The sequence below is a fragment of the Chiloscyllium punctatum genome, chromosome 49 (genome assembly GCF_047496795.1).
Source record: "Chiloscyllium punctatum isolate Juve2018m chromosome 49, sChiPun1.3, whole genome shotgun sequence".
In the NCBI taxonomy this organism is placed as follows: Eukaryota; Metazoa; Chordata; class Chondrichthyes; order Orectolobiformes; family Hemiscylliidae; genus Chiloscyllium; species Chiloscyllium punctatum.
In genome coordinates this window covers 18,340,405-18,354,360 of record NC_092787.1, presented here as the reverse complement: position 1 = coordinate 18,354,360, position 13,956 = coordinate 18,340,405, and the positions used below count along the sequence as shown (strand labels likewise).

Below are 13,956 nucleotides of genomic sequence, written 5' to 3'. Positions count from 1 at the left end.
AAATAGAGTCCAGGAATATGAGGATAGGACTCACTCCATTGAGCTTGTAACACCATTCAATTAGTTCACAGTTGATGGCCATTTACCTGGCATGGTTCCATAAGCTTTATTATCATTACTGAAACAAACATCCATTAATCGCAGTTTTGACATTTTTCAATTAACCTCAACAGCTTCTTGGTGAGAGTTAGAGTTCAGCTTTTCCAATTTCTAACCTCACTCAATGCTTCATAAACTCTAACAGCCAATGCCTCAACATCATCTCCATTGATGGACTCATTTGGTGGATTTTTACAGAGAGCTGAATAAAGTGGGTTATGATGAGAAATCTGGAGAAATGCATGAGAAAACAGGCAAGGCCTTTCTCAGTGTCACTGTATTTTCAAACAGAGTTACCATAAGACCATAAGATATGGGAACAGAAGTAGACCATTCAGCTTGTTGAGTCTACTCCACCATTCAATGAGATCATGGCTGATGAGATAATCCTTAACTTCACCTTCCTGTCTTTTTCCTTTAACCCCTGATTCCTTTACTGTTTGAAAATCTCACTCTCTCAGCCTTGAATATAATTAATAACCCAGTCTCAGCAGCCTTCTGTGGTAAAGAATTTCACAGGTTCATTACCTTTTGAGAGAAGAAATTCCTAATCATTTCTGCCTTAAATGTGTGACCTCTCAGTCTGAGATTATATCCTCTGGTTCTACACTCTCCTCCAAGGGGAAACAACCTTTCTACAACTACCCAGTCAATTCCCCAAGAATCATGTATGTTTCAATAAGGCCACCTTTCATTCTTCCAAATTCCAATGAGTATAAGCCTAAGCTACTCAACCTAAGATCTTCTTTCCCAAGGTAGGGGAGTCCAAAATTAGAGGGCATAGGTTTAAGGTGAGTGGGGAAAGATTTAGAAGGGACCTGAGAGGCAACTTTTTCACGCAGAGTGTGGTGTGTGTATGGAATGAGCTGCGGGAAGAGGTGGTGAAGGCAGGTACAATACAAAATTTAAAAGGCATCTAGATGGATACATGAATTGTTAGGAATTTGAGTGATACGGGTCAAATGCTGGCAAATGGGACTAGATCAGTTTAGGATATCTAGTTGGTGCGGACAACTTGACCAAAGAGTCTGTTCCATGCTGTATAACTCTATGATTCTCCTTATAAGATAGTTTCTCCATACCTAGTATGAGGCTTAGTGAATCTTCTTTGTATTACCTTCAATACCAATATATCTTTCCTTTTGTTAAGGGGCCCAAAGATGTTCACAATATTCCAGCTGTGGCATGACTAGGGTTTTCCATAGTTTTATGAAAATCTCCCCACTTTTATACTGTATTTCCTTTGAAATAAAGGACAGCATTCCATGTACCTTTCCCATTACCCACTGATCTTTGGTTGTAGCCTTTTGTGATTTATGGATGAGGACTCCCAAATTCCTCAATGCTGCATCTTTCTGCAGTCTTTTTCCATTTAAGTAACATTGAGCTCCTATTCTTCCTACCAAAGCACATAACTTCACATTTTCCCACATTATAGTCTATCTGCCAAGTTTTGGTGTCATCCTAACCACTTATCTTCCCACCTATTATTGCACCATCTGCAAACTTGGCTACAGTACATTTGTTAGCATTGAGACAAAATTTTCACCAAACAACACAAGCTGCCTATTAAAAGGCACAATTACTTAATAGCTTAATTAACAATGAATCTCACCTCATTACTGTACAACTTACTATTCTGTCACAATCCATGAGGAAGCAAGTCATTGACAATGCCTGCCATGGAAGTCAGATCAGGTAACTGGTGACTTCAGCTTGCCACCTGCTCCTCTGGATTGGCATCTGACAACTGCCAGCCTTCCAGAACCCTCACGGCATCTCTCTGATTCACTCCTTGATTCAGATCCTTTAAAGCTGCACTTAGGGGCACAATGGCAAGTAGCATTGAAGTGCTGTAGCAAGGGTACATTACACAGGGACCAAGGCCCAGCGTACAGATTGGACCAGACTGTATCTCAGATTGTATCTCAGGGCTGCTCGCTTGCTCTCTTAGTGCTCAATCACTTAGTGCCTACCTGCATTCCTGCTTGCCATGTCTTTTAACATGACGGCACTTAAGCCAGAGCCAAAACCCTACAGTGCTGCTGTACTGACTTGCTATTTCACACTCACACAGAGCCAAGCTACTCGTCACGCTTGTCAGTAGTAATAAGTCCAAGGGTGGATAGCTTGCTGTATGCCACAGTGAGACAGTAGCACCACACCTACAGTGATGGCCATTTCAAAATACGGGGGTGGGTGGGTAGTACTCCTAATCAAGGGAGTCTGCTATTACTCAGCGGTGTCATGATAGTATCAGCTAAGAGTGAAATCTGCACACAATCCAGGGGCTGGCTCACAGTCAGTTGTCCACTTTGAGTAGTCATGTTCATGGGATATGTCCATCTCCAGACAAAGGAGTTAGCATTGGTCAATCCCGTAGGTCTATCAGAAGCAGTCAGGAGACTTGCATGTTGTCTGTCAGGGAGCGACAGCAGTCCAGGGTCTGTCTATCAAAGTTGGTCATTGGCCAAGAGATTACTCAATTGATGAAAGGGGAATGGGGGTTAATCAGGGAATGGGGGTTGATGGCAAAGACTATAGATCTATGGCAATAGGTAGTGGGAGCATTCAAGTTGAGGGAGTGGGGAGCATAAGCATCTGTTAAGGTGGGGAAAAGTGCAATGAAGGGGGAAAAGTAAAGATACAAAGAGAGTAAGCAGTACAGAATGGGAAAACATGGAAGGCTAAGGGGGAGAGTGGGACCACAAAGGGCATCTTTAAAGTGTAATGTTGGGGCTCAGGGGATGTATGTAGGGGAGGGATGAGTGGAAATGGGCTGTTCAGGAAATGCAAAGTAAAAGGGCACATGGAAGAATCCTGGTAGAGCCCAGTGCTGAGGGTGTCCACTGCAAGCTGCATTCTCTACCATTACTCGCCATTTTTTAGAAGCAGCTTGCAACTCATAAAACCTGGAACAGTGACCAGGAGCACTGGGGGATGTCAGTGTCAGTTTGATGGTTTAAATGGCAGGCCCCACTTCTGCTGGACAGGAGGACATCAAAGGAGCAAACTGCACTTGCAATCATTTCATTGAAATGCACACAATTTGGGGGGGGAGGTGAGGGGGCGGGGGGGGGTTTCAAATGCTGGTCACAGGTGATGTCCATCATGTCACTGGTCCTTGCAAATTGCACACGAAGATCTCAATGAACGCACCACCAACTTCAAAAGAGGCAGATACTGGCCACAAAAACACATTACTAATCAGACTTCCAACAGCACTGTGGTGCACAGAACTGATCCCCTCTACACGTTCACTCTGAGTATAATGATAAACCTGACTGTATGTAATAATAACTTCCATGGTTGATGTGGGGCTGGGGTGGGAAGTGTTCAGAGTGCATGGAACAATCCCAGAGATTGTTCTGAATTGCTCACTTATTCAATGCAGCCCCTCCGCCAAGCAGGTGGCTTTCCCAAAGAGCCTTGAAAACTCCATAAGTGGCCCTCATCTTCAGGATGTAGCATTTCTTATGGTTATAGAGCAGTGTGTGCCACCATTATCTGTAGGGTTTGCCAGCGCTGAACCTTCTCTGTGCTAAGTACCTGTTATGTTCTGTTCCCTATGTTCCCAACATAGGTTTCTGCCAACAGGAGCCATGGGCCCAGCCATTGTGTGATGTTGGTCGTATGGCTGCCTTGCTAAGAAGGTGAAAGCAGATGCAAGAAGTGGGTGGAGCTATAGGGAATGTCAGGATGTGTTGGTTGACAGGAGGACCAGAGTCTTTCATCTTTAAATCTATTTCCTCATGATGCAGTTTTGATGCAGGCTGCATATGTCTTGGGACACTATAATGGAATTGTACCAGCTGCTAGATCAGGAGCTGAGACCTACAGGAAGGGGAGGCATCCTCTCCCAGGAGCTGTGATGGTGACAGTGGCTTTGAACCTTTATGCAACTGGCTGCTTCCAGGGTGTATTGGGCAACCTGTGTGAGAGTTGTGCACCTACAAATACATCAGGACAGTGACTGGTGCCTTCTGTGTAAAATCAGACAGGTCCATTTTGCTTCCCTATCATGAGGTCAGTGCTGCAGTCTGGGCAGTAGGATTTGGAAATTATGGCATTCCACAGGTGCAGATGATATCAACTCCACACATTAACACTGAGAGAGCGGGCAGAGTTCATCAATAGGAAGGCCTTCCATTCCACTAATGAGCAGATTTCAATTCTTGGAGTTGTGTACCCACTAACCTGGCAACTGCCCACAATCCTTACATCCCAGAGAACCCTTGTGTACCTGCTGCATTTGAGGGTTCAGATACTTTACAAGGCTGTTCCCTGGGGGGGAAATGGCCTGCCCACTGCAACCATGGCTGATGACACCACTATGCAGCTTCCCTGTCTGTTGTGAGAACAAATACAATGATGCCTTATTTTGACTATGGCCATGATGGAGTTGACAATAGGGCTACTGAAGATGTGGTTCTGCTGCTTGGAACAGTCATAGGAGGGACCTGCAATATATTCCAAATAGAGTGTGCCACATCATCCTGGAGCGCTGTGCTGTCCATAACTGAAGCAGGCAACAAGAATGATGGGTTGGACACTGAGAAACTGGGAGAGCAGAAGCTGTCTTCTGAGGAAGAGGATAAAGACATTAAGCTAGAGGAAGTTCTCTTTGTGCATGATAGTGCTCAGCTGCATCAAGTGCTACATGTCAGACAGGACCTGACTAACATCCAGTTCCAGTAGAGGTGACTGACAATTGCGTACTGTAAAATAGTCTTTGGTCATCATGCCAGTATTTCACTTGCACTGTGGGGGAAAACTGCAGATTCTATTAATTTTTCTTCAGTTCACTTTTGATGAAGAAAAGTTCATCTCTGTCCAAATGCTTGCCGGTCTCTGACTGTACCCCACTGGATAAATGATAAGATGCTGGTCTGCAATGGGAATCAGAGACAGAGTAGAGGTGACATGGAGAGGTTAGTAGAATGGGATGTGGCTAACGACAAGTAAGCTATGTGACTAGGTGGTTAAACAGTGACGGGGCAAGAAAATGGAGCTGCATGTGCCAGAACCTCTCAACTGTGCCAGTTATGTGCTATGAGCAGCATTTGCTGGGGCTGTTTTGCCAGTGAGAGTATAATCTACAATACCAGTGCTTAGTCAAGGGTTTAAAGATGGTGCTGGCTCCCGAAATGTCAGTCTATTCCAAGAGATCCGATGAGTTGTGAGTTCCTTCAATGGTGAGTGGTAGAATCGGGCTAGCATCGGACTTCGGGGGAATCATAGATGCATAGTGGATAGTTAAACAGGCAAGTTTGGGATGCTGTGGTGAGTAACCTCACTAGGCCTCATAGAGAGAAACCTTCCATGAAACACAACAAAATTGACGCTTAGCCAAAACTTGTAAGATTCAGCCATCATGGCTCTCCATGTGGTAACTAGTCGTACAAATTTGGGAAGTCTCACATTTCACCTGCACTTGATGCTGTGCTACTATCATCAGCCTTAATATCTGTACATCAGGAGTTGGGGAAAATCAGCCAGCATTTCTGCTCCTGATCACTGTCCAGCAACCTCTCATTATAAAGCATGTTTGTGATCATACAGCTTTCCTAAACAAGAAATGGAACAATGCCAGAATGGTACACTAGATGGTTGAGACTGACACATTGTTGGAGCAGAATAGAAGGTGCTTTATTGAGCTGTACCTGACCTGTCAGCATTCATCACTATTGCAGGTACGTAAAGAAACAGTTTGTTCCACCATTTTGCATCTTGCCTGGATGGCCACAGAATTCATAGAAAAACAAGCATATAATGAAGGATTACAGTTGAAGAAACTGAGAAGTTGACTGCATGTTTGGCTGTCAGCTGTGCCTCAGACGCGCCACTCTGTGGTGTATATTTATGTCAGTAGTGCACACAGCAGTAAAAATGTCAAACCATTTTCATGCAGAGGAAAAGCAGAAAATCTATTGCAGTTGTTTACTCGGCTTTTAGGTGACTATCTCTCTTGATCGCTCAATTCATATTCATAGAAGTACTCAAGGGAGCTATCACCTTGACATTTCAATTTGTTTTTGAATCTGATTCATTTCCGGTAACTGACTTTTGTTTTCCTTGTCAAATGCTTTACCTTGAAAGCACTAACTGAATCATGGAAATTTTGTGAACAGGAACTACACCTAAAAATTATGCCATCTCAGTGTATAAATGTCAGACAAATTCTCTTACATTCTCTGGCTTCAGGAGATAGTAACCAATTTACTCTAATTATAAAATAGTGGCCAGAAGAATATTGTTATAAACTGTCGAGCATCTTTAAAAATCGCAAGATAATTACTGAGGAAGATGACAATTAGATCCATCATAACTTACCAATCCACAAAAACCCTCTTGTTCTATCATTTCAACACTACCAGTTGTTCCCTCAACTTCCAAAACTTTCACCTGCTCTGCTCTATTTGAAACTCCACTCTTTTTATAAATAACTTGTGTATGAAAGAAAAATCTTTATCAGTCTTGATATCAAATTTCTCCTTTTCCTAGTTTGAAACTGTATCCTTTTCTCATATTTGTCAAATTTATCTTAGTTTTCTAAAATTACCTTTATCATATTCTGAATAATCTCGTACCTATTTCATTAAGATCACTTCTCAAATGCTTCCTTTTAAACTTAAAGGGCCAAAGGTCCTCCACTCTTCCGTTATGACTTAAGACCCTGACATTCAGGATTAGTCTTGTGTTTTTCCTTCACAACTCCATTACTTCATTGTTCTCCCCCGTATCTCAGAGTTGGAATCTGATCAAAGCACAATCAAAGGTAAAGTTGCCATAGTCCTACCGGATCATGGGCTCTCTCTCATTAGAGAGAGAGTGATGATTGGTGGTAGTTTATGCTGAGGCTCACCATATATCTGCTTCTCTTTCCTACTGGCTGTAGAAAAGAAAATCCAATTGCTCAAGCCTAAGGATGCGAATCTTCAACAACCGCATTATCTGTACTGATACCAAAATCCTTGAAGGAAAAAGTTGAAAAGGAGAGTCCTTAATGGTAGCCTCAGCCAGAATTGACCCCATGCTTTTGGTATCACTCTGCATCACAAATCAGCTGTCCAGCCATCTATGCTAACTGACCCCCAAAAGCATAATAACGTTTATGCAAAGGTTCTCTCAGGTGTTCTTTAGTGTGCGAAATATCCTTCAATATCTCATTGACTTTGTTGACTACTGGTTTATACTGGTTATACTAAGGCACCATGGTCTCTTTCAACTTCATTTTAGTTATTCCAACAGGCAGCTGCATGTTTCCTACATTACAACAGTAATTATACTTCAAAAAGTATTTCATTGGTAAAGCACTTTAAGATATTCAGTGGTCATGAAAAGCACTATTTAAATGCAAATCTTTTTTTTCATTCCTTCCTAATAATATGCAAGTACAATAATTTGCATTTTCCTATTTTAATTTTTGTCCATTTAAATTTTATTAAATCACAAACATACATAAATATATACATTTAATTTTTTTAATTCTGTTTTGTTGGCAATCACTCATTAATGAGTAAGATCATCCACCTAGGAAATTCCATGTCACTGATCATGAACTCTGAGGGTCCTTGTGTGGCCGATGAGCCCAATCCTAGAGCAAGTGTTTCCAGAATGTGAGATTTGTCCTTGGCCTTGAGTCTGCTGACATTCCTTTTTCAGGTTTCTTTTCCATAATTCCTCGTCAATAAGTGAACTTGAAGAATTGCGTCCCTTCATACAGGAAGTTCCGTCCAAGTCAGTTTCTTCTGAGTGAGGATATTGATGTCTAGGTTGCATTTCTTAAGGAAAGCTTTTAGGGAGTCTTTGAAGCACTTCTCAGTCCTCCTCCTGTTCAACCACCTTCCTTAGATTTGCTTTGGCAGTCAGAACTCGGGCATCCTAAGCATGTGGCTAGGACAATGGAATTGGTTATAGATAATCATGGCCTTGATGATGGTGCTCTTGGCTTCTTTACATTTGCTAATGTCAGTATGCCTGAACTCCCAGCTGATGCAGAGAACCTGCCTCCACAGTGTTGATGGTACTTCTCCAAGGCCTTGAAATGGCATCTATATGTAGTCCAAGTTTTAAACTACATATAGAAGAATCGGAAGGATGACTTCCGTTTACTCAAGGATCTTGGCATCAATACACATGACACAGTTGTTGAAGATTCTTATCCTTAGGCTTGAGCAATTGGATTTTCTTTTTTAAAGCCAGTAGGAAAGAGAAGCAGATTTGTTTTCCTCTTTTTTATGATGATGGTGCCCTTCCAATTCCCTTGCATCTTTTGCTGAAGGTTTGTGCTGAAGTACAACTCCAGTATCTTGCCTAATGCAATACTGTGGAAGCCTATAAAATGTTTACAAGCCCTGTGGACTTAACATAAAATCTAGACATATATCCTAAAAAGGACTGAGTACATAGACTGGAGAAATAGATTTTCAACTATTGAAGAGTCAAAATATTTTGACAGAATTGTAAAGGCTGTTTAGTGTGGAAAGTGCTGATTCCAGTCGGTCAGCACACAGTACTTGCCACATAAATATCCAGGCCCAAATACTTGGGTTTTCAAATATTTGTATTTTAGCTGAATGACTGCCGCAGTGTAAACCAAGTTGCCAGCATTAAGCCACTCATGCATTTCAGAGCTGGCCAAAAGAATTTGCAGGCAAAATGTGAAAATTAAATGCCAATGAATGCTGTCATCTAATTGTTTTCTGACATTCACAAAAGCTAGAAGCTCTGCTATTTTTTTGGCTGTCATCTTTGGCATCTTAACTCTCTCCCAACCACCTTTGCCCCCCAGGGGAGCCTGAACTCATAAGTGTTTGGCAGCTGTCTAAAAGGGATCGGAGATATAGAGGAAGGAGCATGATTTCTACACTGAGGTATAAACTGACAAAACTATATAATTCAACTTTAAAACATACAACAATGACAACACATTGGGGAAGCTACTGAAATTATATTTTGCAAAATGTTCTGTTTGATAACTATGCTGAATACTATACTCTTTGATACAATACTCTCCAATATACATAACATCCTTTGTTATAATAATTTCCAATATACCCTGCACTGTAATATAAAAGAAAAGGCTTAGAGTTCTCTTCTCTTCTTCATGAATACAAAAATAATGTGAAGTGTCATTTCTTCAATAATACTTACCTCCCGTGGGATGCGTCCATGGTACCAGGCGTGACTCCGTAGGTCTGTAGTACTCAGTTTCAGCTCCTCCTCCAACTCTTTGTGCAGTTTTTCAGGGCTGGAATCCAGGATGTATTTGTCTTTTGAAAACTGCAGGAGATAAGAGAAACTAGACGCTAGTGAAATCAATAATTTGTAGTCTCTGAATTATGCCCTGTTTATTGACTGCAATTTGTTTTCAATGCCTGTCACCCAGTTCTGATCTGTAGTATCTGTTGGCTCTACCAAATTCTATAATCAGTCTATAAATCATAATATCCTGACTTGAATCATGTTGCTGTTCCTTCACTGTTGTTGGATCAAAAACCTGGAACCTTTTTTCCTAACAACACTGTCAGAATACCCCATGGACAGTAACAATTCAAGAAGACAGCTCACAACCACCTTGTTTAGCATTTCAGGATGGGCAATAAATTCTTGCCAAGCTGGTGGCACTCACATTCAATGAATGAGTTAAAAACAAGTTTTGAATCCTGCTTTGACAAAGTCTATATCTACTTGAAACAATTCCCTAAAATGAACAGATATTACTGACATTTTGGGCTCCCATGTATTTCAAATGATCAACCATTCACAAGTAAGACCATAAGTAATAGGAACTCAGAGAAAGCATACTCAGCCTGACAGAGAGAAATCCTCCATGACATTTGTCAATTTTTGATAAGTTTCAGACTAATACACAGAACACTTTGGCTTTCCAATAACTAATCCATTGAGAATACATTCCAATGGAGACAATTCAGGAGGTGCAAAACATTTCCACACAAACTCTGTCACTCAGACAACAGGAGTTTGGGGGCTGGTTTATGCTTCACTATAAACTCAGAGAGTAATATAGGTCAACAACTAACATTAATATAGATAATAAAACATGCAATGGTGCAAAATAGTTCCTGAAGGTAAATATTCTCCATTATCTGGCTCCATTAGTCATAAAAAGCGATGTTTAAACTTAAAGTTATTTTTACCTGCAGTATCAAATGTAATTAAGAAAAATACCAAGAAAAAAATTATCAATGGGAGTTACTTCCCTCTAATTTAGGAAATTAAATAAATACAATAGATCTTCTCTGCATTAGTCTTTCTGGGAAAAAGTGTGTAACATCAAAGTGTATCAAAAGATATTTACTCCGGTTACTGGAACAGAAGGAGTCACAGACATCCTTTGTCATATCCTTGCTCATGGAACTGTGAAGAATAATCTCCAGTGTTGGAAAGGCTTTTTAAATCCAACAAGAGTGTGCTGAAGGAGCAGTCTAAGTTTCAGACTTGTACGAAAGGATGTATTTTATAAAGGGAGTGTGGTGTGTCTGCTATTTTTACAATGAGGGTTATTATAAGGAAAATATGTTATACTGAAGTGTGCATTACATAAATGGGATCACAATATAACCAGGACCTCATAAATGTATTGAATCAGAATTTCTCTGAAATTAGCTGATCAGTGTTTGCGGTGACGGCATTAATTTTTATTTATCTCATTCACCTGCTGCATCCTGATTTACTAGCTGACCCAGGACAGTTTGCCTTTGATTCTGTTGAGTGAATATGATGTATTCTGTTGTGGTGTTGAGCTCTGAAGAAGAGTTACTGGACCCAAAACATTAACCTCTGATTTCTCTCCACAGATGCAACCAGACCTGCTGAACTTTTCCAGCAATTTCTGAATTCTGATTTTTGATTTTGATTTCCAGCAACTGCAGTTCTTTTGGTTTATGATCCCCAGAACTGTTTCTGTGGCGGCAAATACGCAGCCCACAGTACAAGTCCAGGTCAACTGGTGATATAATGTTTTATCTTTACCCAGCTCTTCTGCGAGTTATGATTTCCAGGAGACAGGTGAGATCCGATCATCAGGCTCCTGTTAGCAGCCAGATCAGATGTTCAGGAGGGTGGAGAAAGAATAGGCTGAAAATCGGTATGAAGAAATGATAAATGAATAAAGGGTTGAATGATCAAGTGAAAGAGAAAAAGCCTTGAAGAGATTACAGACTACGGTGCACCAAGGAAAGAAGTAAAAAAAAGAGTGAAATGAAAGGGGCTCAGAGATGGTCAGAAGTACTGAGGCTACAACTATTGCAGCCATGTCGTTCACTTCACATCAACACTACATTTGTTGGGTAGTCAGCAAGTGAGGCAAAGTACAATCCCTCCGAGGAAGCATCATCACTCCAGTTTACTGTAGATCTCTGACAGGCACTCCTACCAGATTTACTACAGCTGTTTAACCAGCTCAAGTGGCTCATCACAGAATCACAAAATAGTTACAGCACAGAAAGAGACCATTTGGCCATAATGTTTGCACCAAATGAACAATTCAGCGAGTGACACCTTCCTGCCTTCTCCCCCTAACCTTGCATGGTTTTCACCTTTGGATATTATTCCAATTTCCTTGTGAGTGCCTTGACTGAACCTGACTCCACCATAGTCTCAGACAGCATACAGAGCTGAAAATGTGTTGCTGGAAAAGCGCAGCAGGTCATGCAGCATCCAAGGAACAGGAGAATCGACGTTTCGGGCATCAGCCCTTCTTCAGGAATGATAGCATACACCAAATCTTAACCACTTGCTGTGTAAAAATGTTTTTTTCTCACGTCACCTTTGCTTCTTTAATGTGCTTCTAACTATGTTGAATTTGCATCCTCTTATTCCTGATCCTTCCACAGGTGGAACAGTTTCTCCCTATCTACTCTGTCCAGACCCCTCATGATTTTGAATACCTCTTTTCAGCCTTCTTTTCTCTGAAGAAAATAATCCAGTCCTAACTTGTTCAATCTATGTATGGTGCTAAAGTTTTTCATACCTGGAACTATTCTTGTGAATCTTAACTGCACTCTCTCTAATGTTGCCCTAAACTGTAGCGTCCAGAACTGGATGCAGTACTCCAGTTGGGGCCAAACCAGTGTTTATGATATATGTTTGACATCACCTCTTTATTCTTGAATTTTATGCCTCTACTTCTAAAGCCAAGGAGATTGAATGTTTTATTAACCACAATCAAAAACTGTCCTGTGCCTTCAAGGCACATATGCCCAAGTCTCTTTATTGCTGTATCTCTTCTACCAATGCTGTACCCCGTATTTTATATTTGCATCTTTGTGTTCTTTATATCAAAAAGAATCACTTCACACTTTTTCTGCATTGAATTTTATCTCCCATTACTCTACCTTTGTCTATGTCCATTAGGGGAGAAAGTGAGGACTGCAGATGCTGGAGATCAGAGCTGAAAATGTGTTGCTGGAAAAGCGCAGCAGGTCAGGCAGCATCCAAGGAACAAGAGAATCGACATTTCGGGCATCAGCCCTTCTTCAGGAATGAGGAAAGTGTGTCCAGTGGGCTAAGATAAAAGGTAGGGAGGAGGGACTTGGGGGAGGGGCGTTGGAAATGCGATAGGTGGAGGGAGGTCAAGGTGAGGGTGATAGGCTGGAGTGGGGTGGGGGCGGAGAGGGTATGTCCATTACACTCACTTGTCAAAGTTCTACACCATCTTCATCACTTTTGAATGAGGAGTGAAGAAAATAGGCAAAACCTGGGGCAGGATGAGGAATCAGATTTAAAATTCTTTGAACAGGCTACACTGGTGGCATGGTGACTCAGTGGTTAGCACTGCTGCCTCACAGCGCCAGTGACCCAGGTTCGATTCAAGCCTCAAATGACTGTCTGTGTGGAGTTTGCACATTCTCCCTGAGTCTGCGTGGGTTTCCTCCCACAGTCCAAAGATGTACAGGTCAGGTGAATTGGCCATGCTAAGTTGCCCATAGTGTTAGGTGCATTAGTCAGAGGGAAATGGGTCTGGGTGGGTTACTCTTCGGAGAGTCGGTATGTACTGGTTGGGCTGAAGGGCCTGTTCCCACGCTGTAGGGAATCTAATCTTATCCTCCAGTTGGAATATCATCCACACCACAAAAACTAAGACCATGCAGTTAATTATTTCTATGCCAGAATCAGACCGAGTTAAGGATATATGCCCTGAAATTAGGCTACATACAATGTAAAGTGTAGGATACCCAGAACTAATGTCAAAGCAGCTATGTCAATTTTAAAATTCTTATCTTCTTGTTCAAATTCCGCTATGACCTCACACCTTCCCATATCTGTGATCTCTCCCATAGTTCTCCAAGAACTCCGCATTCCTGCAAATCTGACATTTAATGCATACTCTACTTCTTTCAGCCCACTATTAGTGACTGCGCTTTCAGCCATCTGGATCCAAATCTCTGGAATTCCCACCCTAAACTTCACTGCCTCCAGCTCTCTTTCCAGTTTGAAGGTGCTGCTTCGTTGGACAAGATTTTTGTCACCTGTCCTAATATCTCATTCTTTGGTTCGGTCTCCTCTGATTCTGTCTGATTACATTCCTGTGAAGTAGCATTGGACATTTTAAGTATATCAAGTGCACTATGTAAGTGTATACAGTATTGCCTCGTTAAAATCTAATCTACCCAGCAACCTTATAACAGAGAAATGTGCAAGGCCATACCTGGGGGAGCTTGGTGGCATTAGTCTGGATTGCTAACATTACAGAAGTACCTGATATTATATGTGGTTTTCAAGGCTTTGGGATTCCCCCATTTGCATTGTGAGGGCAGATGCTTCAATAAAAGGCAAATACATAGCCACATCTTCTGTGAATTCTGAGGCTTAGCTCTGAAATTCTGAGAT

General features: G+C 41.5%; 1 protein-coding gene across 8 annotated transcripts in view; it reads right to left on the bottom strand.

Annotated features, from left to right (window-relative positions):
- LOC140469301 (SH2 domain-containing protein 3C-like) overlaps positions 1-13,956 on the bottom strand; it is a 185,110-nt gene that overhangs the window by 16,666 nt on the left and 154,488 nt on the right. For all 8 annotated transcript variants that reach the window (XM_072565665.1, XM_072565667.1, XM_072565666.1 and 5 more), the window contains one exon: positions 9,256-9,384. In XM_072565665.1, the coding sequence (XP_072421766.1) occupies positions 9,256-9,384 (129 nt within the window). The remainder of the gene's footprint in view (positions 1-9,255; positions 9,385-13,956) is intronic.